Raw genomic sequence first — 26,185 nt, 5'->3', positions numbered from 1 at the left:
GGCATAGCCGTTTCAAATATCAATCTTGGGAAGGCGTAGTCCCTCACTTATGGCCTGATCCAGGTCTTCTCTTCACATCACCAGTTTAACGCTTTAATTTCAGCACCCGGGATACTGTTGCCTAGTGGCAGTCTATTTTATCAGCGATAGCATGCATAGAAAGCCCTTCCTGGGACAGAGCAACAGCTACACTTTTTTCTTGGTGTCAACTGAACATATGGAGCCATGCTTACACCTCTGCAAAACAGGGTACTAATGAGTGTGTATACCCTTCCAATGCCATATTTATAGAAATGGCTGGTGCAATACCCTGCAATTACTGTCTGATGCAATACCTTTGCTTTGTGACAAACAAAATGGCTGTAATCAAACAATATCATATACGTTTCACTACAAATGTTAATTTTTTTAAGGTGATGCAGTTTTTTTGTCTGCCACTGTAGATCTGTTGAAAAGGTTGCAAAGAAGGGTGACAAGGTTAGTTGAGGGTGTAAAAGGATATTCTTACTAAGAAAAACAGGTTCTTAAATTGTAGTCACAGGAAAGCATCTGTGTGATGACTTAATTGAAGTGTATAAAGCTTTAAAAGGCTTAATTTAACTAATTGTAGTGGCATGTTTACCCTTTCTCAGATGACACACAGAAATTTAAATTGAAAAGAATGTTTGTAGAATTGATGTACAGAAATTCACATTCAGCGTGGTTGTAATATTGCTGAATAAATTTCCACTTAATTTGGAAGCGAGTGGTTCATAGTTTGAATTATTTAAAGAAAGTTTTTACCAAATTATTAGAAGGAATGGGTGCTGTGTTGTTATCTTGGTGTTGAAATAAGCTTTGCTTCTTGCATCATTTTGCTAACACTACTCTATGAAGTAATGCATAGTCTGAAACTAAAACCATAATATTACTGATGTCGTGCATCTTCCTAACTTTGTCAAAAAATTTTCACTAAAACTTATACAAGTGATTCAAAATTTGCACAATCCAAATTGAAAGAGCTAATTTTGTCATTTTGGTTCTCTTGATAAATACAGGCAGTTGTCGCTTTACGAGTTCCCGGGTTTACGAGTTTTTTTTCCCAAAGTATCCAGTATCAATAAAATTGAAAATATGAACATTAATTGCAAAAAATGAATGTTAAACATTCATAAATACTGCGTTTCAAACCATGCATGTAGCTATACAATATGGTGTACCCAGCTTTACGATATTAATCCGTTCCAGAAACACCATCATATTGTAAAAATATCGTAATGTGAACCTAATAACACATTGTTTTTTGTTAATTCATGCCATGATCTCGGAAGTTGAAATTTTCGTTATATAACTGTCTAAAAGGTCGTTTTATAGTGCAAATTATATTAATTACCAATTCAAATCATTAAAATGCACTACATTTTCATCGTTATCATATGTTATAAGAACCAATTTTGAACACCTTTGTAACATTTTTCTAAAGCACATTTCTGAAGATCACAACCATAAAACAATAAAAACAATTTGCACTTTCCGGTTTATTGGGCTTTTCTGTTACTGCACGCAGTTATAAACGGGTAGTAAACTCGATGTTATTGCATTTGCGAAAATACCGATACCTGGAGTTGTGTCGTTGTTTGTGTTATTATGGTGAAATGTGTTTCCCCTTTACTGAAATCTTGAATCGTATGAAAAACATAAAGAAATTTTCAGCATCTTCTCTTCATTCCTTTTGTTTTTAAGCTTCGCAAACTTGTTACTCCATGCAAATCGTGTTAGTTGCAATTTGTGCGTTCCATTAAAAAATGCTTATGCATCTATTGAAATTTATAAAGAAAATAGATTATCTTGGAAACAAATGCCTCTTGAAGCATTTCTGAAGAAGACTACTTGTGCAACAAACCGAGTGCCGAGCCAATAATGAGTGATCGAGTATGCATTTAGTCGATGATGAAGAATAAACATTCTTTAAAATTTGCAAGTCATAAATAATTTCTTTATTATTATAATTTGCTTGATTTTACAGGCTATGTTTTAATTTCTTTGGATAAATCAATCACTGTTTAAACAAACTAATTAGCTAACTAATTTCATTGTTGAGAACGTAACCCCTATTTTTAATATTGTCTATGGGATTTAATTCCCGCTTTACGAATTTTTTTCTTTACGAGCGCGTGCTAGGAACGAATTAACTTGTAAATTCGAGAACTACCTGTACACAATTCTTAAAAACTACATTGCTGGTAACACTGCATGCCTCTGCGTACAGAATATTGGTTATTTAGTTACACGGACTCATCTGTACTGATGTGTTCTTCTTGAAGCATCATGACATATTCCCTATCTGAATTTGTTTATAGTTGAATAGTACTTTTGTTCAAAATCATATTCAAATGTCAAAAGTGAATTTTGAGAGAAATATCCATTCACGTGTACTAAATAAATCAACAATTTTATGATGTATGTAACTAAACTACACATCTAGTCTCTTGTATACAGTTCAGTAGGTAATCCACAATGATGTATCCAATTCAGTGAGTAATATTCATAAATAGAGCACTTGTGAATACTGTTCAAGTTCCCAAATTCCTTGGACTTCTTTGTGTGTGGTTGCCAGATCTGTGGGAGAAAATACAATGGGAATTATGGAAAATTATTGTTGGTGTTTATGTGCCACTATATGAAACTGTTTAAGAATAGATTCTGTTTATGTATGCATGCCAGTGGTGAACATTTTGAATAGTTGACCTAACTTTGTGTATCACAATTTCACATATCCACTTTTAATTGGGTTGAAAATTTGATTTTATGTTTATTTAATAAACCTTCAGAGAAAACACCTCATGGCATTTATGATTAATTTTGAATCGCCCTCTGTTATATATCATAAACTACATAAAATTTACCATAATCTATATATATATATAGAGCCATGCCATTACAGTTGTAAGGATTAATTAAATTGTTTAATTCATTTAAATAATCTTATGCATGATTTTTCTTAGATGATCAAGAAAGAGGGTATAACTAGTCTGACGGTTTCTGAGCTGCAGGCAGCCTGTCGAGCAAGAGGCATGAGAGCATTAGGTTTACCGGAAGATCATCTTCGTTTGCAGTTATCCCAATGGCTAGAGCTCAGTTTAAGTGAGCAGATTCCACCATCTTTACTTCTTTTATCCCGAGCACTTTATTTGCCAGAAACATTACCAGCTTTTGATCAGCTAAAAGCTACTATCTCTTCCTTGCCTGAAGCTGTGGTATGTGGTATCTGTTTTACATCTTGATTATCTCAATATAGTCATTTAAAGAAGACATTATACAGCACAGAGTAATACTGAAAATACTGAAGTTTTGAATAGAGATGCTATTACAGTGTGGTTGTAAAGAACATTTAAAATATATTTTTTTGCAAATTTAGTACAGTGAACAAGTAGAGATGCTTTAGGCTGGGAAAGTAAGTAAGAGTTAGAAGAGTAAGAATTATAGGTAGAATTCAGCAGTCTTGATACAAGAGAAGTAAATGCAGAGCAACCATCCAATCAGAATGATTTTATTCTAATAGACCATTCACCTGAAAGGGAGGTGTATATGTTACTTAAGTGGGTGAATAATTTTTATATGTAATTTACTTTGTATTTATTACATGTTTACTCTGATAGATTGGTGAGTGTCTAAATCCTACAACTTTCATTTAGCATTAAAGTGTTGTTTAGAGTAGTAGATCCTACACACAAACTTATATTTCCTTTTGTTGCAGTCAGATTCATCTAAGTCATGTGATAAGTTTGCTCATCAGAGTACCAAGTATTGAATCTTCTTATAGCTTATGAGACAGAACAGGGAAGAGTAGAAATGGCTGGCAATAATGGAAGGATAAAGTGATACTGGTGGACAATGGTCAGAAAATGTGGCACTGTTATAAAGTTGGCAAAAATATACTCTGCAATAGTGGAAAATTCACAGAAAGCACAAAATAAATGAGAACACATAGGGAAGGTAACATTTCTACAGTGTGTGTGTGTGTACGTGTGTGTGCACGCACATGCTTATGCACACTCACTCACTCTCTTTTGTTTTATGTTTTCTTTGAGCTTCTTGCTGAAAAATATAGCATGGCAACAGTGAATTTTAATCAAACATTTATGACATTCTCTGAGTATTGCACGTTATGTTTTTGATTTGTCAGCTTTACAGACTTTTGTGTTTACTAGTCAGCACCAACTGTTATATTGACAGTTTATTTATATTCTCTTAACTTTATTTCATCCTAAAGCATCTCGTGACACCTGTACATTGTTCTGTGTCTGTTTAACAAGTTCTTCATAACCACAAGAAGTGCAATTAGACTCCCTGTGAGCTATTCTGGATTTTTCAGCTCACCACACAACCTCCTAATTGGTTTGTGAAGTCACATTATACAGGCAAAATACATATACATGTCATGTAATCTGTCTGCTACTACCATAAGAACTAGCATGCCATAGCCATTCCAGTTGATGTGTCGAAGTCGACCAACCACAACAACATAGTGTCTCAGTTCATAACTTCTGTTTCTTCCTTTTGAACTCTATAGTATTTTTTAGCCAACATGCTAAGAGCAATATTGAGTAAGAAATTCCTTAAAATTAGTTTTATTGCAACTTGTGACAATAAGTAACTGCTTAATCTCATTAATAACTTCCACTATTTTTTTTTTTTTTTGTAGGCAACAGAAGCAAAGTTTAAAATTGGTGAAAAGGAAGGCAAGGTGGAAAATAAAACTAAGATTGAAATTATTAAAAAAGAAGAAGAAGCCATTAAGTCAGAAGAAAAAGAAAGATTGCAAGAGGAGAAAGAAAGAGTAAAGGTATGTTAACAGTTTTACACATAACTAGAGTCAGTCTTGTATACAGATTGTGAACAAATAATAAATTTGTCTTCCAAGCTCCTTACTGTTTAATTTCATATACACATTTGGTAATATGCACTTTGTTACCAAGGGCAGTCAACGGCACCTCTAACTACATCTTGTTTTTCGACATAAATCCCCCACAATAAACACCATAAATCAAATTGTAAAGAAGTTTGATGGAATGGGACCAGTGTGCAATGTATCAAAACCTGTAGACCTTGTATCTCATAGATATCTGACAATTTGGAGTTTGTAAGAGAGGAGATTGAAAGAAGCCTATAAAAAAAAATGTGAAAGAAGTTAAAGTTTGTAACTAAAACAAACTTAAATAGAATCATCAAGGAACAAGGTTTATCATCCCATGTTGCAATAAAGTTTGAATAAGGACAGCCCAGATGGAAGATTGGAATTGCCGGGAGGTTTTTAGCCACGAGTGCTACAAACCTAGACGTCGTTGACAATGTTTGGAGGACTGATGAAGCCACATTTAAAATAAATGGAACTGTTAAAAGCATAACTGTGATTATTTTTTAACAATGATTTAAATGGTCCTCACTTTTCACAGTCTAGGTTGGAATTTGGACAAGTGGTGTTCATTTTTTTTTTTTTTTATTTGAGGGGAACCATGACAGCACCTGAGACTGTGCTCCAATAATGCAATCCAAAATGAATTTCCAGCATTGCTTTTTTACGCAGGATGAAGCACCAGCTCACTATGAAAAAGTTGTGTGCGAATACTTAAACAGAAAGTTCCCAGGCTGATGGATTGGTTGGCAGGGTTCCATTGAATGGCGACTGTGCTTTCTGGATTTAGCACCTTGTGATTACATTTTGTGGGGATGCTTAAAGGATAAAGTATTTATCTATAACCACATAGATTCAGCAGTCAGGTTAAAGAATTTGAGAACATTTCTGAGGAATTGTGCTTTGCTGTGTGTCCATCTCTGACCAGTCTGGCAATATTGAGCAGATGTAAATTTTTTTGTTTATTATTATTTTTTTTTAGTTGTATGTCCTTTATTATGTTAGCATTAATTAAAATATATATTTAAAATAGTGTGTTATTTACAAACAATGAAATGTGTTTCTTACTTATGGACCACCCTGTATTTTATAAATATATAGATTCATGTAGAGATATCCCGAAGAATATCATTTAAGCATATATGGCAAAAATATTTTTAAAAGTTTTAAAATAAGATTTAAAATAAAACTCAAGTTTTTTATTATATGCTTTGTTTTAAAAAATATTATTTAAAAAATTAATTTGAGTCAGATTTGTTCCTGTCACTTTTACATGCTTCATTGAATTTCTGCAATCAATTACATGATATGTGAGTCAGCTTGCAAGTAAAAGTCAACACTAAATCTGCAAACAAAATCAAGAATGCAAATCAAAACAAAAGTCAAAAATATACTGGGATAATATTAATAATTTCCATTTACATCACTGTTAGAGGTAATGTACATGTGAATTAATTTAATTTTAATTTTATTATTTTTTTTATTTATTTATTATTATTTTTTTGGCATGTCATGCACTGTTGCTGGATTAATAAATAAATTACAGATATGCATTTTTGTGTATGATATTTCTAGTCTTTTAGCACTTGTTTGATTTAAGTCTATAACAGTGGAATAAAAGAGATTTTAAGTGTTTTTATTTTTAATTCCTGAAATATGGTACATCTCATGGATTTTATTGACTTGAATCCAAATTTGAAGTCAGATATTGTCTAGAACCCACAGATTTAAAGAAGGATGCAGGTTATGCTTATTGGAATTTTTAAACAAATTAAAAATTCCAATTTTTAATTTTTTTATTTTTTATTAAATTTTAATTTTTAATGGTTTAATAAGTATTACAATAAATTATGTAAAAATATAGTCAATAAATTATGTAAAAATATAGTCAATAAATTATTTTCCATCAATTTTCCATCATTGTTTTATGGGTTTCCACCATAATTGGAATGTTGCTGTTCCAATGATATGGAGAGCTCCCTCTCTGCATCATTGGAATGAAAAAAATTGATTCTTGATTTGACATTAAAATTTTTTTGGGGGGGGGGGGAACAAAGAAATAACAAAAATTTAATTATGTGGATGTTGCCTTGGATATTAAAATTCAGAAATTCCTCCATGCATTCTTGATCAAATGTTAAAAACTTAAATTTTTTTTTTTTTTTTTTTTTGTCTGGGAAGTTTGCTTTATATGTCCATGGAATATACAGGAAGCACGTGGGGAACAGGGGCTAGAATAGTCTAGAAATTGCCAGAAACTAATCACTGCAGCAAGATATAGAAAACTCCTGATGCCAGAACTTTTCAATCAACAAACCAACTAATATGAAAAGATAGACTAAAATCTAAGTATGTGGAAATAAAATATGAAATACCTTCCAAACTGAGGGTGCAAGGGAAAAAACACTGGGTGCACATTCATTTAAAAATACTTAGATCCACCGTACTTCTATTGGAAATTTGAGAACTGAATTATCTTGCCTGCCAATTTAAGTTCCCCAGATTCCTTTTATCCAAAAATGAAACTATTGAAGCAATGTTCTGCTTTACCAAGTTATTATTTAAAAAATCAATTCCTGTCACTTTTGTCTTCAATAACTTTGAATAAAAATGTTGATTCGACCAATTTTGATCCTTTCTGAAATTCTGACACAAAGTCTGAGTTTACATTACAGGAAAATTTCTCAGGGAATTTCTCAAGTTAGTAAAAGAATGGTTACCTTACATCAGTCACCAAGAGTTTCAGGCCTGGTTGTTTATATTCCATGGTGTTGTTTAGTACAATCACTTCACTATATACATCAGCCATAAACAGAAAATTCTACAAACAGCTAGACACAGTCTCAACTCAGGAATAAAGAAAAAGCTTTTTCTTTATTCCTCAATAGTCCTCCAGCAGTATTCATTCTTGCCTAGTACATATGATCAACTAGAGTTCCATTTCGGCACATATATTTCTTGATATCATAGATCAGGATAACTATATTCTTATATGAGGTATGTATATTTAGCACTTTTAATACACTGTGCTGCCACTTTTTTATGTACACCTACCTATTAGCGTGTTGTGAGCCTCCTTTAGCCTTCAAAACAGCCTGAATTCTTCTAGGCATGGATTGAACAAGATGCTGAAAATGTTGTGCAGGAATGGAGTACCATGCAGACATGAGTGTGTCACACAGTTCTTTGAGATTCGATGGAGGTGTAGGCCTGCAGCGAACAGCCCTTTCCAGCTCATCCCAAAGATTTTCAAATAGGATTGAGGTTCGTGAACTGAGGGGCCACTGCAGCAAAGAAAAGTCATTGTCATGTTTCTGGAACCATTCCATAGTGATTCGGGCTTTGTGCACTGGCACATTATCCTGCTGGAAGTAACCATCTGACTGAGGATAAACTGTCAACATGAATGGATGCACTTGGTCAGCAATGATGTTTAGGTATGATGTGGCATTCAGACATGAATCTTGGACCCAACATGTGCCAAGAAAACATTCCCCACACCATAACACTGCCCCCACCACCTTGCACAGTAGTCGTCAGACATGACGGGTCCGTGGATTCATGTTGTTTTCCCCAAATTCTGAGCCTTCCATCAACATGATGCACCAGGAACTTTGACTCGTCAGACCAAGCAACTGTTTCCCACTCTTCAATAGTCTAGTGCTGGTGTTGCTGTGCCCACAGGAGGCGTGCTCTCTTGTTCTTCACTGACAACAAAGGTATGCGATGTGGCCGTCGGCTGTTGTAGCCCATTCACGACAAAGTGCGACTAGTGGTCTATTGCAATATTTTGTTCTGCACACTAGAATTGCTAGAATTGTTAGCTTGCACAATTCTAGCCATCCTCCTCTGACCTCTCTCATCAACAAGCAATTTTCTTCAGGAGTGCCGTTGAGAGGATGTTTTCTGTTCGTTGCACCATTCTCGATACACCCTTGAAACTGGTGCGTGAAAAGTTCAGGAGAACCGTCGTTTCAGAGATGCTTGCGCCTACTACCATGCAACATTCAAAGTCTGTTCAATCATTCCTTTTCCCCATTCTTGCTATGGTTTGTACACTTAATTGATACTAAAAAGGTTGTTCTGCTGCATTTATATCCACAAGTATGGTCATCTGACTTGCAACGTTGAGGGACAAACCATTTGTGTGTTAACAAACACCTAATAAAGTGGCAGCACAGTGTATATAGTCACAGTGATCATCATCCAAATCTGTTATACCTAGTGGATATCTAAGTAAATACACTAGCCCTTCCATCTACTATTTTCCTCAATGCTATCCTGTTTCCTAACAGGAAACAGGGTGCAGGATAATGCTATCCTGTGTCCTGATAAACAAGTTAACATTACTATCCTGTTTCTTGTTTTATCCCTAGCCAGAGTAAGCCCTGTTCCCTCTAATGATTGCTTGGTTCCACCACCTTTCTTTTTGTCTGCTTCTATACCTATTACCCTTCATTTTTGCTTCACATATCTGTTTGGCTGGTCTTCTTTCTCTCAGCCTTTCTTAGTGCCCATTCTAATTTAAATTTTTTTCACTTATCTGTTTGGATATTTTATTTTTTATTGTCATTTGTAGTGTGGTCCATTACTTTCATGTGGTGTTTCTATTTATATTTATTAAAACTAATTTCTTAATATTCAGTTTTTGACGAACTCCTTTATTCTTATCTTGCTCTCAGCTCTATAGGTTAAAAGTTATAGAAACTTAAATTATCTAATTTTATTTCTTGGCTTATTTTTCATTTTTGCTCTAAATGAATATGTTTAACTGGCTTCCTTCACCTCCTTTTTTCCTTTTTCTATTGTTTATTTCCAAGTCTAATTTTCCATCTTTATTAATGCCTGTTCCTAAATATACAAAATTACCAACTTGTTCTATTTTTGTTATGCTGAATTTAGCCTATGCTGAATTTTACTTCACTGTCTTTCCAAATGTCCATAACTTTTGTTTTTGTGCTACTGATTTTTCTCAAAATTGTTTCCGACCTTATCTAATTCAGACTATTGAAGATCTTGAAAGTTGCTATTTAAAAACACAGTCATCACCATGTTAGCATTAGCAAGAGCACATGATCACATGATGCAAGAAAGCAAACTTATATATCATCAGCCAAAACACGCACGCACGCGCGCGCACACACACACACACACACACATACACACCCCCATCCACTCGCTCCAAATGTTTGTTTAGTTCTACCTTGAATCTGTTTAAGCTATCAACTTCTACAACGACAGATGGAAGTTTGTTCTAACAATCAACCACCTGCTGGCTAAAGGCAAACTTCTGCACATCTATCCTACAACTGTCTTTCCTCAATTTGAATTTATGCCTTCTCAGGTGATTATTCTGAGCAAGAGGAAGAATACTATCAGCATTGAGCATGTTCAAACCATTCAAGGCTTTATACACCTCATTCAGATCACCTCGCAGGTGCCTATTCTCCAGACACCGTAATTTGCAAAACTTAAGCTTTTCTTCATAAGAGCAACCCTTTGTTCCATAAACTAATCTTGTTGCCTACATCCTTTTTAAAATGAGGACTCCAGACCTGTACACAGTACTCAAGGTGTGGCCTGACCATTGCCTTATACAAGGGGATAATCACCTCCTTATTCCTGCTAGAAAAATTCCTGTATATCATTGACAAGACACCATGAGCTACTCTTGCAGACTGTCTGCACTGCTCACAGAACTTCATATCTGCCTGCACAATTACTTTTAGTGGCGCCTCTGTGGGCAGGAGCAGCAGTGCGTAGCACACACTTCTTGATTAGACCGGGATTCGAGCCCGTGACCACCAAATACGGAGGATGCGGAAAGGTCAGGGAATGACCACTGCATATCCCCGGAGCAATATGGCCTAAGTTGCTAATGCTCCTAAAAACCAAATAACAACATAAACACAACAGCACAGTTACTGCAGGTCCTTTTCACTCTCTACCACTGTCAGTGTAGTAGCACACAGTTGATACGTTAATCTGCGGTTACTGCTGCCCATGTTCAGTACTTCACATTTGTCAATATTAAACTTCGGTTGCCACCTTTCAGCCCATCTGCTCAACTTTTCTAGATCCTGTTCCAGCAGCGTACTGTTATTAGTGTCATTAACAACCCTGCCGTATTGTTTGCAAACTTGGACATTAAGCCTGATATACCATCATCAATATCATTTATAAATACAGAAAACAACAATTGACCCAACACTGAACCCTGAGGGACTTCACTAATAACGTTAGTCCACGAAGAGCAGTGTCCATTGATTACCACACTGTCTTCTCCCACTCAACCATCCCTTTATCCATAGCAGCAATTTGTCTCCAATGCTACATGCTCCAATTTGTCCAGCAGTATTCCATATGCAACAGTATTAAAAACCTTTCTAAGATCCAAATATATGATATCAAAAGTATTCTTTGCATCTAGTTCCTTTTGGGACTACATCATAGAATCCAATCAAATTGGTCAGACAAGACTTCCACTTAACAACCTGCTGTATCCGAGCCACAACTGAAGTCTTGTCTAGATGATCCTGCAATGCTTCTTTAACCAGTAATTTCCCTGGAACAGAAGTTAAACTAACAGGTCTGTAATTTCCTGTGTCTCCCTTTGATACTTCTTTGTGGATTTGGGCCACATTTGCACATCTCCAGTCCATAGGTACCTCCCCTGAGTCCAAGGAAGCTCTCATAATTATGGCCAAGGGTCTGCTTACTTCCTTTGCTGCCTCCTTTAATATAACTGGATAGATTCCATCTACCTCAGGTGCCTTTCTTATGTTTATCTTCAACAATTTCTCCTCCACTTTACTCCCAGTTATTACAAGATTATCTAGCTTACTGCCAGAGTTTAATACACCTCTGGCTTTCCCCTCCCTGAATAACTGCTCCTGTATGAATGTAGATGCAAAATATTCATTTAGTTTGTTAGTTACCTGAGTAGTAGTAGTAGTAGTAGTGGCATGTGATGCAAGAAAGCAAGTGTATGAGCTTATGCAGCATCAGCCAAAAAAAAAAAAAAAAAAATCACACCATTCCCTCCAAATGCCTGTCCAGTTCCTCCCTAAATTGTGCTGCCTCCGTAGCCAGGTGGGAAGGAGCAGCAGTGCGTAGCACATGCTTCTTGATTAGACCGGGGTTCGAGCCCGTCACCACCAAATACTGAGCATACGGAAAGGTCAGGGAATGACCACCGCACCGGAGCAATATGGCCTTAGTTGCTAATGCTCCTAAAAAAACACCAAAAAAAAAAAAAAAAAAAAACCAAACCTTCTTAAATTTATTCAACCTATCAACTTCCACAATGACAGATGGAAGTTTGTTCCAGCAATTAACCACCCGCTGGCTAAAGGCAAATTTCCGCACATCTATTCTACATCTGTCCTTTCTTAATTTGAATTTATGCCCCCTTAGATTCGTAATCTGAACAAGTGGAAGGATCCCATCAGAATTCAGCGTGCTGAACCCATTCAGGGCCTTATAGACCTCAATCAGATCATCGCGCAGGTGCCTAGTCTCCAGCCACTGCAATTTGCAGAACTTAAGCCTCTCTTGATAAGAGGATCCCTTCATTCCCCTCACCAATCTTGTTGCCCTTCTCTGTACACACTCAAGTAAATCTACATCCTTCCTAAAATGAGACCTCCAGACCTGTACGCAGTACTCAAGGCATGGCCTGATCATTGCCTTATACAGAGGGATAATCACCTCTTTTTCCCTGCTAGCAAAATTCCTATATATCATTGACAAAACCCCATGACCTGTCCTGGCAGCCTGTCTGCATTGCTCAGAAAACTTCATATCTGCCTGCACAATTACTCCCAGGTCTTTTTCATTTTCTACCACCTTAAGTGTAGTACCACACAATTGGTACGTTTCTCTGGGGTTACTTCTACCCATATGCAGTACTTTGCATTTGTCAAGGTTAAACTTCAGTTGCCACTTCTTAGCCCATCTGCCCAAATTATCTAGATCCTGTTGCAGTAGCACACTGCCATCACTGTCATTAACAACCCTGCCAACCTTTGTATCATCTGCAAACTTCGACATTAAGCCTGATATACCTTCATCAATATCATTGATAAATATACAAAACAACAGTGGACCTAACACCGAACCCTGTGGGACTCCACTAATAACATTAGTCCACGAAGAACAGCACCCATTGATTACTACCCTCTGTCTTCTCCCACTTAACCATCCTTTTATCCATTGTAGCAACTTACCCTTAATACCATTCTGTTCCAATTTGTACAATAGTCTTCCATGTGCAACAGTGTCAAAGCTTTCCTGAAATCCAAATATATGATATCAAAATTATTTTTTGCATCCAGTTCCTTTGTAACCACATCATAATATCCTATCAAATTTGTCAGACAAGACTTTCCCTTAACAAACCCATGCTGTGTCTGAATTATTGCTGCAGTCTTGTCTAGATGATCCTGCAATGGATCTTTAACCAGCAACTCCATTATTTTACCTGGAACAGAAGTTAAACTAACTGGTCTGTAATTACTCGTGTCACCCTTCGATCCCCCTTTGTGAATTGGGGATACATTTGCACATCTCCAGTCCGTGGGAACCTCCTCTGAGTCCAAGGACGCTCTCATAATTATGGCTAGGGGTTTGCTTAGTTGCTTTGCCGCCTCCTTTAATATAACTGGATAGATCCCATCCACCCAGGGTGTTTTTCTTACGTTTAACTTCAACAATTTCTCTTCCTCTTTGCTCTCAGTTATTACAAAATCATTAAGTATCCTGCTACAATTTGATAACCTTCTGTCATTTTCAAACCTTAATAATTCCTCACGTGTGAATATAGATGCAAAATACTCATTCAGTTTGTTTGCTATCTGAGCAGGATCATCAACAGTCGAACCATCGATGTCAAGTGGACCAATCTGATTCATCCCCTTCCTTTTAGAGTTTATATAAGTAAAGAAATCCTTGCTGTTTTGCTTAGCATCTTTTGCCAAGGATTTCTCGTAATCTGCCTTCGCCTGCCGAACCTCCTTTGTGACCTGATTACAGATTAACTTATATCTGCCATAGGCTTCTGAGTCACTTGATAATTTATATGCATCCCATGCATTTTTCTTCTCTGTTACGAGTCTCATTAGTTCATTTGACAACCATTTAGGCCTAAACCTTGAACAATATTTCTTAATAGGTATGAAACGTTTAGTAGCATCCACGATTAATTCCCTGAATGCTTCCCACTTAGAATTTACTGTTGGTAACATCGTCAGTTGATCCCACTGTACAGAATTTAAAAACTGTCGGAGACCACTGTACTCGCCTTTACGGAAGCAAAAACCCTTTCCTTTACCCCTAATGGTAATTATGTCTTTAAGTAAATCCTACATCAGTACACTGTGATCACTGCCACCTAGTGGTTCTTTTATCTGCAAATTCCTAATACATGAATGATCACTGCTGATAACCAGATCAAGAGTATTACTTTCTCTGGTTGCCTCTCGAATATGCTGCTGTAAAAAAACAATCATCCAATAAATCCACAAAAGTCTGACTAGTGTGTGAGTGACCAACCCACAAGTTCCAGTCAATATCTGGGAAGTTAAAATCCCCCATTATAAGACATTCCGATTTACTAGCCCACTCTATTTCTCTGTACAATTGTTCATTGTACTCATTCAAGTCATTAGGCCTATAACACACTCCTACTCTTATTTTTGCTTTTGCAGTGCTTATGTCACACCAAACTGACTCAACAGTGCACTGTTCATCTATATCAACTGGATGCACTTCTTTTGATTTTATGTTTTTCTTAATTAACAGCATAACACCTCCTCCCTTCCTATCCTGTCTATCCTTTCTGTACACATTGTACTCCCCAAATTCCAGTTCGGCATTCCTTAAATCTGTGTGACACCACGTCTCTGATATCCCAACAATATCCGCCTTTGATGTCTTGACCAACACTTCAAATTCATCAAATTTATTTACTATACTTCTAGCATTGGTATACATGCAAGTATACATGCACCTATTCTTATTTTTAGTTACTCTAACACATCCCATATACCCACCTGTTTCACAATGACTGCCATCCGTCCCTGAAACCCCCAACACCCCTCGCTCCAGGTCGCTACTTATTCTAATAGAAGTTGTGCAAGAATAACCTTCACCTCTGCCTGTGGCTACTGTTAAACTATTAGTCCTTGTATCCCCCCAAGCTATCAGTTTTCCACCCACCTAACACTGCCTCGATAGCATCAGCAAATATTCTTGCACCCTTTCTATTTAAGTGTATCCCATCTCTGTAGAAGCAGTCTCTCCTGTTAACAAGTACAGTCCAGGCTGAAAAAAATTCTATCCCTTGAGCCTTGCACAATCTTTCCAGGGCCGAATTGATCGACAAGGCTCTCATGATATACTCCCTCCTATCGTGTCTGGGCAGAATTGCAGACACTTTCAAATTCAACCCTAATTCACGGCTTTTTTTCATCAGTGACCTGTACTTATTAAGTAATTCTGCCGGTCTCCTACTCTTAATATCATTAGTGCCAACGTGTACAATTATATCACCTTTTGTGCCCCTAAAAGATGATATCTGCTCTACAACGTCATCAACCTTTGCCCCTGGCAGACGTACCATGGTCCTGTTCCACCTATCCTTTTTACAAAGTAGGATCATCAACAGTTGAACCATCGATATCAAAGGGAACAACCTGATTCATCCCCTTCCTTCTAGAGTTTACATAAGTAAAGAACTCTTTACTGTTTTTCTTTGCCAAAGATTTCTCGTAATCTGCCTTCGCCTGCCTAACCTCCTTTGTAACTTGGTTACAGATCAACTTATATCTATCATAGGCTTCTGTGTCACATGTTAATTTATATGTATCCCAAGCATTTTTCTTCTCTGTCATATGTCTCATTAGTTCATCTGACTCCATTTAGGCCTAAACCTTGAACAATATTTCTTAGTTGGTATGTAAAGCCTAGTAGCTTCAAGATAAGTTCTTTGAATGCTTCCCATTTTGAATTTGCTGTTGGTAACATCATCAGTTGGTCCCACTGTATAGAATTTAAATACTGTCTCAGACCACCATAGTTACCTTTACGAAAGCAAAAATCCTTCCCTTTACCCCTGATGGTAGTTACCTCTTTGAGTAAATCCCACTCAGCACACACTGATCACTAGTGCCACCTAGTGGTTCCTTTATCTGCAGATTCTTAATGCATGTAGAATCACTACTGATAATCAGATCAGGAGTATTACTCCCTCTAGTTGCCTCCCAAACATGCTGCTGTAGAAAACAATCATCCAATAAATCCACAAAAGCCTTGCTAGTGTGTGAATGACCAACCCAAAAATTTTCAGTCAATCTCTCGGAAATTAAAATCCCCCATTATAGCAGACCCTGATTTATTGGCCCACTCTTTCTCTGCAAAATTGCTCATTATACTCATCAGATTCATTAGGCCTATAATACACACCTATTCTAATTTTTTCCTTTCCCAGTGCTTATGTCACACCAAACAGACTCAACATTGCATTGTCCACCAACATCATCCTTAGATTTTCTTAACTAACAGCTTAACCCCTTCTCCCTTCCTGTCCTGTCTATCCTTTCTGTACACATTGTACTCCCCAAATTCCAATTCTGCACTGCTGATGTCTGTGTGACACCACGTCTCCGATATCCCAACAATATCTGCCTTTGATGTCTTGACTAGCACTTCAAGCTCATCAAAAATTTATTAACTATACTCCTAGCATTGGTGTAAATGCAAGTATTCATGCACCTGTTTCTACTGTTAGTTACCCTAACACAGCCCATGTATTTACTTGTTCCACTCTGATTCCTGGCAGTCATGGAAATCCCCATTGCCCTGCTTTTCAGGTTGCTGCTCATTCTAATAGAATCAGTGCAAGAATCACTTTTGCCTCTGCCTGCAGCCACTGTTAACCTTTAATCTGTGTATCCCCCCCTCACCCAATCTAGCAGTTTTGCGATCCACCCAACTCTGCCTTGATAGCATTAGCAAAATTTCAGCATCAGTAGTTTTCATTCTCTTATTAAATAGTCCATGAAAATTATAAAGAGTAGTGATAAAGGTTCAGCCCTATCTCACTTCAACTTGAACTGTAAACAATTTTTCAAAGCTGTTTCCTGTACTCCTCATTAAAGATTTGCAATTTTATTAAACAAACCTTTTTATCCCCATAAAGGTTCTTTATGCTGTTATAATTTTCTAAAATTTGAAAGAGTAGTTTTTAGATATGTTACTTTTTTGTTTTTTTAATTTAACAAATCTTAAATACAGGTTCCTGTTGTTTCAGTGACTTTTCTGTAATTTGTCTTAGTGTCAATTTAAGACCTTAATAGAACCCCATCTCTTCGATCATGCAGTGTAAGTGATGTCGTCAAGGTTACAAAGGGCATCATGGCAAGGTCCAATATTCATTAAGTTTCAAGAGTACAGCTCTAAAATGGATTTTGCAGGCCAGCCCTAGATAGTCTGACAGAAGAATGAAACTATTGATAACTCTAGAAAGCATCTGGATCAGCTAGTATAATCTCACTGCCTCTACTCTGCCAGCTAGTGATTGGAAGATAGTCTGTATATGGGGGCAGTATAGGGATATCTGTGGCATGGCAGGAATAATCTCAAGGCTATTGTGTGATGGTTAAGCAGTGAAAACATTTATTAGTTAATGGCAGTGCTTTTTTTGTAAAAGAATAGGTGCCGGTACTCATTCTTTGCTATCAGGAAAAATTGAAAATTAAAAGGACATGAAAAGTACAGTACTCTGAAAAATTATTTCCTAATATTGTTACTTTAGTAGTAATGTTTTTGGAATAAGAACAACAAATTAAGTATATCAACACAGTTTATTAAGCATAAATTTATTATTCAAGTACATATACTAGGGGGCTTCACCCTCTGCTCGCTTCTTTTGATAAAATAAGATAAAATACTTAACAGAAGCTTTCAACACACAGTGTGTCTCTTCCCTAGCTATGAATACATAAATATGTTACATATGGAAATCAAGAATGGTACCATGTGGTCATGTTGGATAAACAAAGCGCGTGCACGATGTTTATCTAGCATGTGCATACTTAAGCAGAAGCTTGTTTTGCCACAGTAAAACAAGCTTCTGTTTACATATTTCAGTATTTGTTGCGTATTGCCGCGTAACCCACTTCTCTCTTTTCCCATTGGCTGAATAAATATCACTAGGAGGAAAATTATTTTAATGTATATAAAGATAAAAAAATAAGTAATAAGTAAAAAATAATAAGCAAAAATTAATTAAAAAAAATTTCATGATAAAGTTTTTATAGATTATTCCAAATTTTTATTGAGTTGTCATCTACCACACCATGACTTCTCTTCTTGTTTGTGTCTGTTGCTGAATAACATTTCCGAAGCAGCCACAAATCGGCATATTTTGCTGCATCGAAGTATGTCGGCAGTGGGCCTCCAATTTTAAAAAACAGTAGTGACGAAACAGTTTTTGTCATTAACGAAGCTCTAGTTGGGCTGGCGATCAGATTCATTTGTGAAAATCCTCTTTCACATTCACTCGATGAAATTGGTATCGTACTTAGAGCGTACATCAAATGCTTCAATTCTTCCGAAACCATCTTTTCAATTAGGTATTCCCAAAATCCATGAATTGTATTTCTTTCATTTAACTGTAACTTCATTGACAATTTTCTAACTTCATTTTCACCAAATGCCAACAATTCATGTTTATAAGGTTTTAATACCTTCGTTGTCCTCGTTTTCCTTCTCTCGTCATCGGTATTGTCACTAGTTCTTAAATTCGAATTTTTTCTTTTCTTTTCTTTTTTTTTTTTTTTTAATTGTCCAAAATGTCGTCATTTGGATATTAGCTACTGCGACCATGTAAACAGAGAAAGGGAAAATTTACAGAAAAATGTGGATAACGTACTTCTGCTAAACAACAGATGATTATTTGTCGGGGTAAAAGAAAATCACTATCCCCTAATTCTCGGAGGGGGCACTTACAGTTGATTCACAGTGATGTCCAGTCTGCGGCCTATGTGCAAAGTGAATTAAAACAGCATTTTAAATTTTGCTAATTATCAAAAAAAATTTCTCATTAAATGTTTTGTTTAGTAAATGTAATCGTGTATTGTACTTAATAAAATTTTCGAATATTTTAAATTTCAGGTGTATCATTATTTTTATTTATTCACTTTAATATTCACCTTATATTCATCTTAAGCAGTGATCCTTTCGGGTTGTAAAAATAGTAGGTAAACATGCGAAAAAATTTACGGAATATTACAAATTTTGAAGTGTACTGCATGCAAATGTCACAAGCCACTGTTAATGAAGGTGCCGTTATGCCGTATCGTTGTGTACCGTCCCAAAAAAAGCACTGGTTAATGGTAATGTAGTCATTAAGGTATGTCACCTGAGTTAAAGTTACAATAATTATTAACGAATTATTTTGTGTAACTGTAAAAGTTAATTTATGATAACCTCATGTAGGCTGTTAGCAACATTTATCAAAGAAATCTCCAAATTGTGATTCCTGTCCAGGGTATCAGAAAAACAGTTGCTCAGGGAAAAAAAAAAAAAAAAAAACTGTTGGAAGCTACAGATGTTATTATGAGAAGACGTATTAAACTACTAAGAGCACCGAAGACCCTGGAACACATCCAGCGATACTAGCTGCATGCTTAGCTGGGTCATTAGAAGTAAAATTTTCTTTTCATTTTCTATTAATTTTAGCATTTTTATATTAATGGAACCATACCGTAATAAAACATTAATATTATTCATCTAAATTTTTAGCATTTTTATATTAATGGAACCATACCGTAATAAAACATTAATATTATTCATCTAAATTTTTAGCAGGAAGAAGCAGCTAAAGTGGCAACAGAAACTGAGTTGACAGAAAAAGACGTATCTATTTCGACTGAAGGAGAAAAACCATCCGAAATACTTCAAGATACTGCATCAGTTCTGACAGATAAAGCCATAGAATGTAAGACAGCCTTAATGCAATTTAACTAAAATAAAAAATAAGTTACACAGAATTCCATAGGGAAATATTATCGCACATTGATGTTCTGCTATGAAGGGAAATTAAACTTTATTGTATTGGGTCATCATATTTTTGTGGTATTCCAACATGTCAGCAGCTTGCCATTTTAATTCAGAAATTACAGGCTTCACGGCATATACAGTTACGTTCCTGAGAAATGCCGCAAATACCGAAAACGTGAATACTGAGTTATGGCTCCCATAGTAATAAAGGGGTTCCATTCCAAAGTATGAAATATATAAGAAAAACTAGTCTAAAATTTTGTCTATATGTACCTTCATAATATGACCATTGGAAATGCAAGCATATGGCATCGAAATGAAAATAAGAAACAATTTAATATTAAATGTAATATTTATTAGAAATTTCAAACAAATCTTTCAAACCAGCACCTTTGCTAACTAAAAAACTTATCCCACCAGTGCTATCACCTGTTTCGCTAAAGTGTTGATAAAGGAGTTTTGCCTTTTCACGAATGATGAGCGAACTTAACAAAATTTTATTTTGAGCGTTCGGTCTTCTATCCACAGATTTAAAGCCTTTTCCATTTTTTCTAATTTAACATCATGAGTTACAGAGCAAATTTTTAAAGCAATTAGCACGTTTTCACGGACACTACGGCTGATTTTTTCTTCCGATTTTTGATTGATCGTACCGTTGACTCATTGATTTTATAATGTTTTGCCACTGAGAAGACACTTTCACCATTAGAAATTTTGTCTAATAACTAAATTTTATTCGCTAATGTCATCACCTTCTTTGATCTTTTCACATTTCTCTTGTTATTCGTAACCATATTTTTGTAGGGGTTAGAAAGAACTTGTCCACAATAAAGTCACTTTCTTCCATTAACACACTCGAAAAAGTCTGTTTTACACTGAAAAATGGTAGATTTATCACTTTTGTAAGCATATCAATTTATAAATTGATAAATTTATTCAATTTATAAGCATATAAATTAAAAGCAAACGACGAAACCTTCCATGACAAGCACATAACACATACTGAACAAGGATTAGCGAGAAACATCAACAATCGCGATTTTGTCACCCCTTTTCCCCCACCCACTGAGCACTGTTTTGACTGGGAAAGATAATTTTAGCCACGCCCATGTTTTTTTTTTTGTGGCAGAAAATATTCACGGCGCTTTAAAATTCACATTTTTTTAGGTTTCATTTTATATTAAATCAGCGACCGTGAATATGTGAAACTGCGAATACAGATACCACGAATAGCGGAGGTTTACTGTACTTAAGTTTTCAGTATGCCACACAGAATAACTCCAAGGACATTAGCTCTGTAAAATGTGGTGGGAATTGTCCTGTTCACTATCAGCAAAGTATCATCTTAAAAATCTGTTATACACAGCATTCTGTGTATAACAGATTTTTAAGCACAACCACTAGATCAGAGGAGCTTATAATTAATCATTTTGATTAATTATTAAGCTCCTTAGCATTTTTAGTGAAAATACATATTTAGCATTCATAAGCTTTTGATTAGCAAATACAATCGCTATCCATATTTAGCATTTATAAAGGCTGAAACCGTAGTCCACTTAAAAGCATGTGCTTTTGCATTCTTGTTCTTGATCATTCAGCAGTGTTTGGCCTGGGCATACATGTCATATTATAGTATGTATAATTCCTTCTGAATTATCAGCTTTTCATTCGCTACCTTCCTCCATGCTATCCTGTTTCCTGTTAGATCTTTAGTAGTAGCCAGAGCAAGCTCTCTTTTCTCTAATGCTTCCTTGCTCGACACCATTGTACCATCTTTCTCTGCTCAGCCTCTGGCATATTGCTACTCACCCTTTCATTTTTGCTTTGAATATCTATTTGGACAATAAGTTAATTAATAAATGCTTTATACTTTTTTTATTTTCTATCTGTTTATATTATCTTTCTTCCACCCTTTCTTACCTATACCTTGTTAAGCTTACTTCACTTATTTGATTGGATGTCTGTTATCCCAAGATATTTTACTTTGTCATTTATAATATGGCCTTGCGTTGCTTTGATCTATTTGTTTTATTTATGTTCCTTAAATCTCTAATTTCTGAAGATTATAATTTTTGATAAATTTCTTTATTTCTTGCCCAGTTCATAAGTTAAAAGAGGTTTAAAACTATTATAAACAGCTAATTTTATCTTTCGGCTACACCACAAGAAAGTCCCCACAAGATGGTATGGTATGGGACTTTTTTCCCATACCGTACCATACTTCCAACCTTCATCGTTGGCACAATGCAATTTGGTAGCAGATGTTCATCCAACTATTCTCCACACCCACCCATCTGATCAGAATATGGTGTCATGATATTTGTCACTCCATAGAATCTGATTTTTCTCATTTTGCTCCAAATGAATTTAACTGCCAGCTACCTCCTCCTTTGCTTATGCTATTGTTTATTTCCATGTCTACTCTTCCATCTTCATTAAAGACTTCCCAGATACACAAAATGACTAATGACCTAGTTTTTGACTGTTTAGTGGTCTTGGCGCATTATAGCCAAAGCTGCTAATGCGCCAATAAAATCTAAATCCAAATCCATTTGACTGTTTAGTCTACACTAAACTAAACTTTCCTCTCTTCCCCCCCAACCCCATCTTACATTACATTTGTCTTTGTATAATTAATTTTCATGCTAAGTTGTCTTCAAAGTTTACCCATTTTATTCAAGAGATTCATGAATATCTTTCAAACTGCTGTTTAGCAGCACAATATGTCTATCTTTAGAAATGTTTGGAAGTGATATATTGATGTGTATATGAAATAATGATTTTGCAATACATGACTTCAGGTGTTCATTGTGCAAAAGTTTTTAACTTTCTGTTGCACAGTGTGTTAAAAGTGATATCTTGTTTATTTCACATTTTCTTCAATCATTTCTGTTTAAACGACTAGATATTTTTCTAATATAAGTTAGATACTGTGTTTTCTTCTCTCCTTTATTATTATTTATTTGACAAAAGATTTAGTATGGATTATGTTTTTTGAGGTTCAAAGAAAATGAAAACAGAAATTCCAGTTGTTTTGTAAACTTATAAAACTGCTACAGTATTGATCAGATGCTTTTGTTTTGAGATCTGATATGTATGAATAGAGAAAAAAATTCTTTTCTACTAAAACCCCATTGACAAAAAGAGCATGTTAATTTGAAAACCAAGCCAGCTTGTCTAAATAAGTCAGAGACAAGAATCATCATATTTAATTTAATCAAAGTGGTAAGAATCATTACTAAGACAAACCAAAAAATAAAAAATGAAAGAAATAGAAAGAAAAAGAAAACATACCTGAGAATTTTCATAAAAGTGATGTCTATCCTAAAGGAAACAAGGACTCACAAAACCTTCTCAGTTGTATGGACTAAAGCCATAAACAGGCAAAAATTTTTTGGTACTTGCACCAAATATTTTTTAACTTCAGTTCTCCCATAACTGGTAAAGCAATCCTAATTAAAGATGTCAGAAGCAAGCTGATGGGTGGTGACCCAAAGCAAGGCAAATAGTTTTTGAAATACCATCTTTAAAAGGGTAAGTAATGAAGTACCATTTGTTGTTTAATAGTCATAGGCCAAACCATTGCATTATATCAAGAGTATGGGGGGAGAGAATGAGGGCAAAAGGAAAAGAACAACAACATTCCTGCACCTTTGCAAGCTATTATGCCTAATAGCTTCGGAAGGGAACATTTGAAAAGAAAAAAATATATACAAAGGAAAACAAGAAATTTGAAAAGGTTTCACCTGGAAATTTGGGTACATAATGCGCAAGTTCCATAACCTACAAGTTTCAGTCAATATCTGGAAAGTTAAAATTAGCATTAGTAGAGGCATATGATGTAAGAAAGCAAGCTTGTACAGCATCAGCCAAAAAAAATAAAATAATAAAATAAAATTCCCATTCACCCATCCATTAGCTCTAAACGTTTGTCCAGTTCTTCCTTGAATTTATTTAAGCTATCAACTTCTACGACAGATGGAAGTTTGTTCCAGCATTCAACTACCCACTGGCTAAAGGCAAATTTCTGCATATTCTACAACTGTCTTTCCTCAGTTTGAATTTTTGACTGAAGTTCATAATCGGAGCAGGAGGAAGAATCCCATGAACATTGAGCCTGCTCAAACCATTCAAGGCCTTATATACCTCAGTCAGATCACCTTGCAGGTGCCTAGTTCCAGATGCTGCAATTTGCAGAACTTAAGCCTTTCTTGGTAAGAGGACCCCTTCGTTCCCATCACCAGTTGCCCTTCTCTGTATTCGTTCTAGCAATTCTACATCCTTCCAAAAATTAGGCCTTCAGACCTGTACACAGTACTCAAAGTGTGGCTTGACCTTATATAAAGGGATAATCATTGCCTTATATAAAGGGATAATCATTTCCTTTTCCCTGCTAGCAAAATTCTTGTATATCATTGACCCCATGACCTGCTCTGGCAGCCTGCCTGCACTGCTCAGAAAACTTCCTATCTGACTGCACAATTACCCCTAGGTCTTTTTTTATTCTCTACCACTCTGAGTGTAGTACCACACAGTTGGTATGTTTCTCTGGGGTTACTGCTATCCATATGCAGTACTTTGCATTTGTCAATGTTAAACTTCAGTTGCCACTTCTCAGCCCATCTGCCCAATTTTCTAGATACTGTTGCAGTAGCATACTCTCATTAACAACTCTGCCAACCTCTGTATCATATGCAAACTTGGACATTAAGTCTGATATACCTTCATCAATATCATTGATAAATATACAAAACAACAATGGGCCCAACACCAAACCCTGGGCAAATCCCCCATTATAAGGCATTCTGATTTACTGACCTCTGTTTGTCAGTATATTTTTTACTCATCATAATTAAGCTGGTGGTTTTACAACTATGACATTTACGTGTTTTATAATGAACATAGCATTGCCAATTATTATGAATATCTAATAATTTAATACAGGTTCAGTACGCCCAATCCAAAATTCCGAAAACCGAAACTTTTTGAAAAATACTCGGAGTTCTGGAAAGTGGGAGTCCTTGTGGGAAAGAGTTGTGATGTGGTGTGTTGACAGCAGTAAAGCACCAATTGTGATCAATAATTGTATATACCCATTACTCACCATTTGTTTAGTTTATTCTCTGCTCAGTGGTGCAAGGATGTTGAAAATGTCAAAAAAAAACCTGATACCCTGGGTAACAGTGATAAGAAGAAGCATTTTAGTTTATCTATAGAACAGAAAATGAATTTGTTGAAGAAACTGGGCAGTGGTGAGATAAGTGAGATAAGGAATAAGTGTGAGATGTCTTACAGAAACGCCGACCGGGCTAGCCAGGTGGGTAAAGTGCCTGCCTGGCAACCCAAAGGTCGCGGGTTCGAATCCCGCCCCGGGCTTGGATCAAAGTACTGCAAAAATCCTGGGAGGTGCATTATGGCCACAGAAGCCGATGCGCCAACAACTACAAAAAAAAAAAAAAAAAAATACAGAAAAGTTTGGTGTTGGAACAACCACCCACTATGGCCCGAAGACAAGAAGGATAAACCATTCAAGTTCTATGCTGAAAGTGATGAACAGAAGTTAATGAAAAATAGAAAAGCACTGCACAAAGCTAAAATTGAAGATTTTGATGGTGTTTTGAAAGAGTGGATCGGTCAGCATTGCAGTGAGCACATGCCTCTTACCATCAGCTAATCATGGAACAAGCAAAGATCTATCATAAAAAAATGAAAATTGAAGTGAAATGTGAATATCCAACAGGTTGCTTACAGAAATTCAAGAAAAAATATGGCATTAAATTTTTAAAGATTTGTGGTGATCAACCATCTGCTGATCACGAGGCAGCGGAGAAATTCATTGATGAGTTTGCCAAGGTCATCGCTGATGAAAATCTGAAGGCAGAACAAGTCTTTAATGCTGATGAAACATCATTGTTTTGCCGTTATTGCCCAGGAAGACGCTAACTGCAGCTGATGAGACACCCCCAACAGGAATTAAGGATGCCAAGGACAGATTAACTGTGCTGGGATACTAATGCAGCAGGCACCAATAAGTGTAAACTTGCTATGAAAGGCCAAAGCTTGTGTCCTCGCTGTTTTAAAGGAGTGAATTTCTTATCCATTACAGTGTACTTTCAGAATAATGGCACCTTCAGGGATTCAAGGTGCCATTATTTCGATTTTTCTATTATCTAGAAAGTTTTATTTTTAATATGTTTAGTGCAGAAATAATGAGGCTGAATAAGAAAT

At 35.9% G+C, this 26,185-nt stretch overlaps 1 protein-coding gene across 3 annotated transcripts in view; it reads left to right on the top strand.

The window, feature by feature from the left end:
* Letm1 (Leucine zipper and EF-hand containing transmembrane protein 1) overlaps positions 1-26,185 on the top strand; it is a 163,941-nt gene that overhangs the window by 86,453 nt on the left and 51,303 nt on the right. For all 3 annotated transcript variants that reach the window (XM_090371114.1, XM_090371115.1, XM_090371116.1), the window contains 3 exons: positions 2,985-3,236; positions 4,685-4,825; positions 19,763-19,895. In XM_090371114.1, coding sequence (XP_090227240.1) covers positions 2,985-3,236; positions 4,685-4,825; positions 19,763-19,895 — 526 coding nt within the window. The remainder of the gene's footprint in view (positions 1-2,984; positions 3,237-4,684; positions 4,826-19,762; positions 19,896-26,185) is intronic.

The sequence above is a fragment of the Mastigoproctus giganteus genome, chromosome 4 (genome assembly GCF_048544385.1).
Source record: "Mastigoproctus giganteus isolate SK-2022 chromosome 4, ASM4854438v1, whole genome shotgun sequence".
NCBI classification, from domain to species: domain Eukaryota; kingdom Metazoa; phylum Arthropoda; class Arachnida; order Uropygi; family Thelyphonidae; genus Mastigoproctus; species Mastigoproctus giganteus.
The sequence above is the reverse complement of the archived record's forward strand: the minus strand, read 5'-3'. Positions and strand labels throughout refer to the sequence as shown.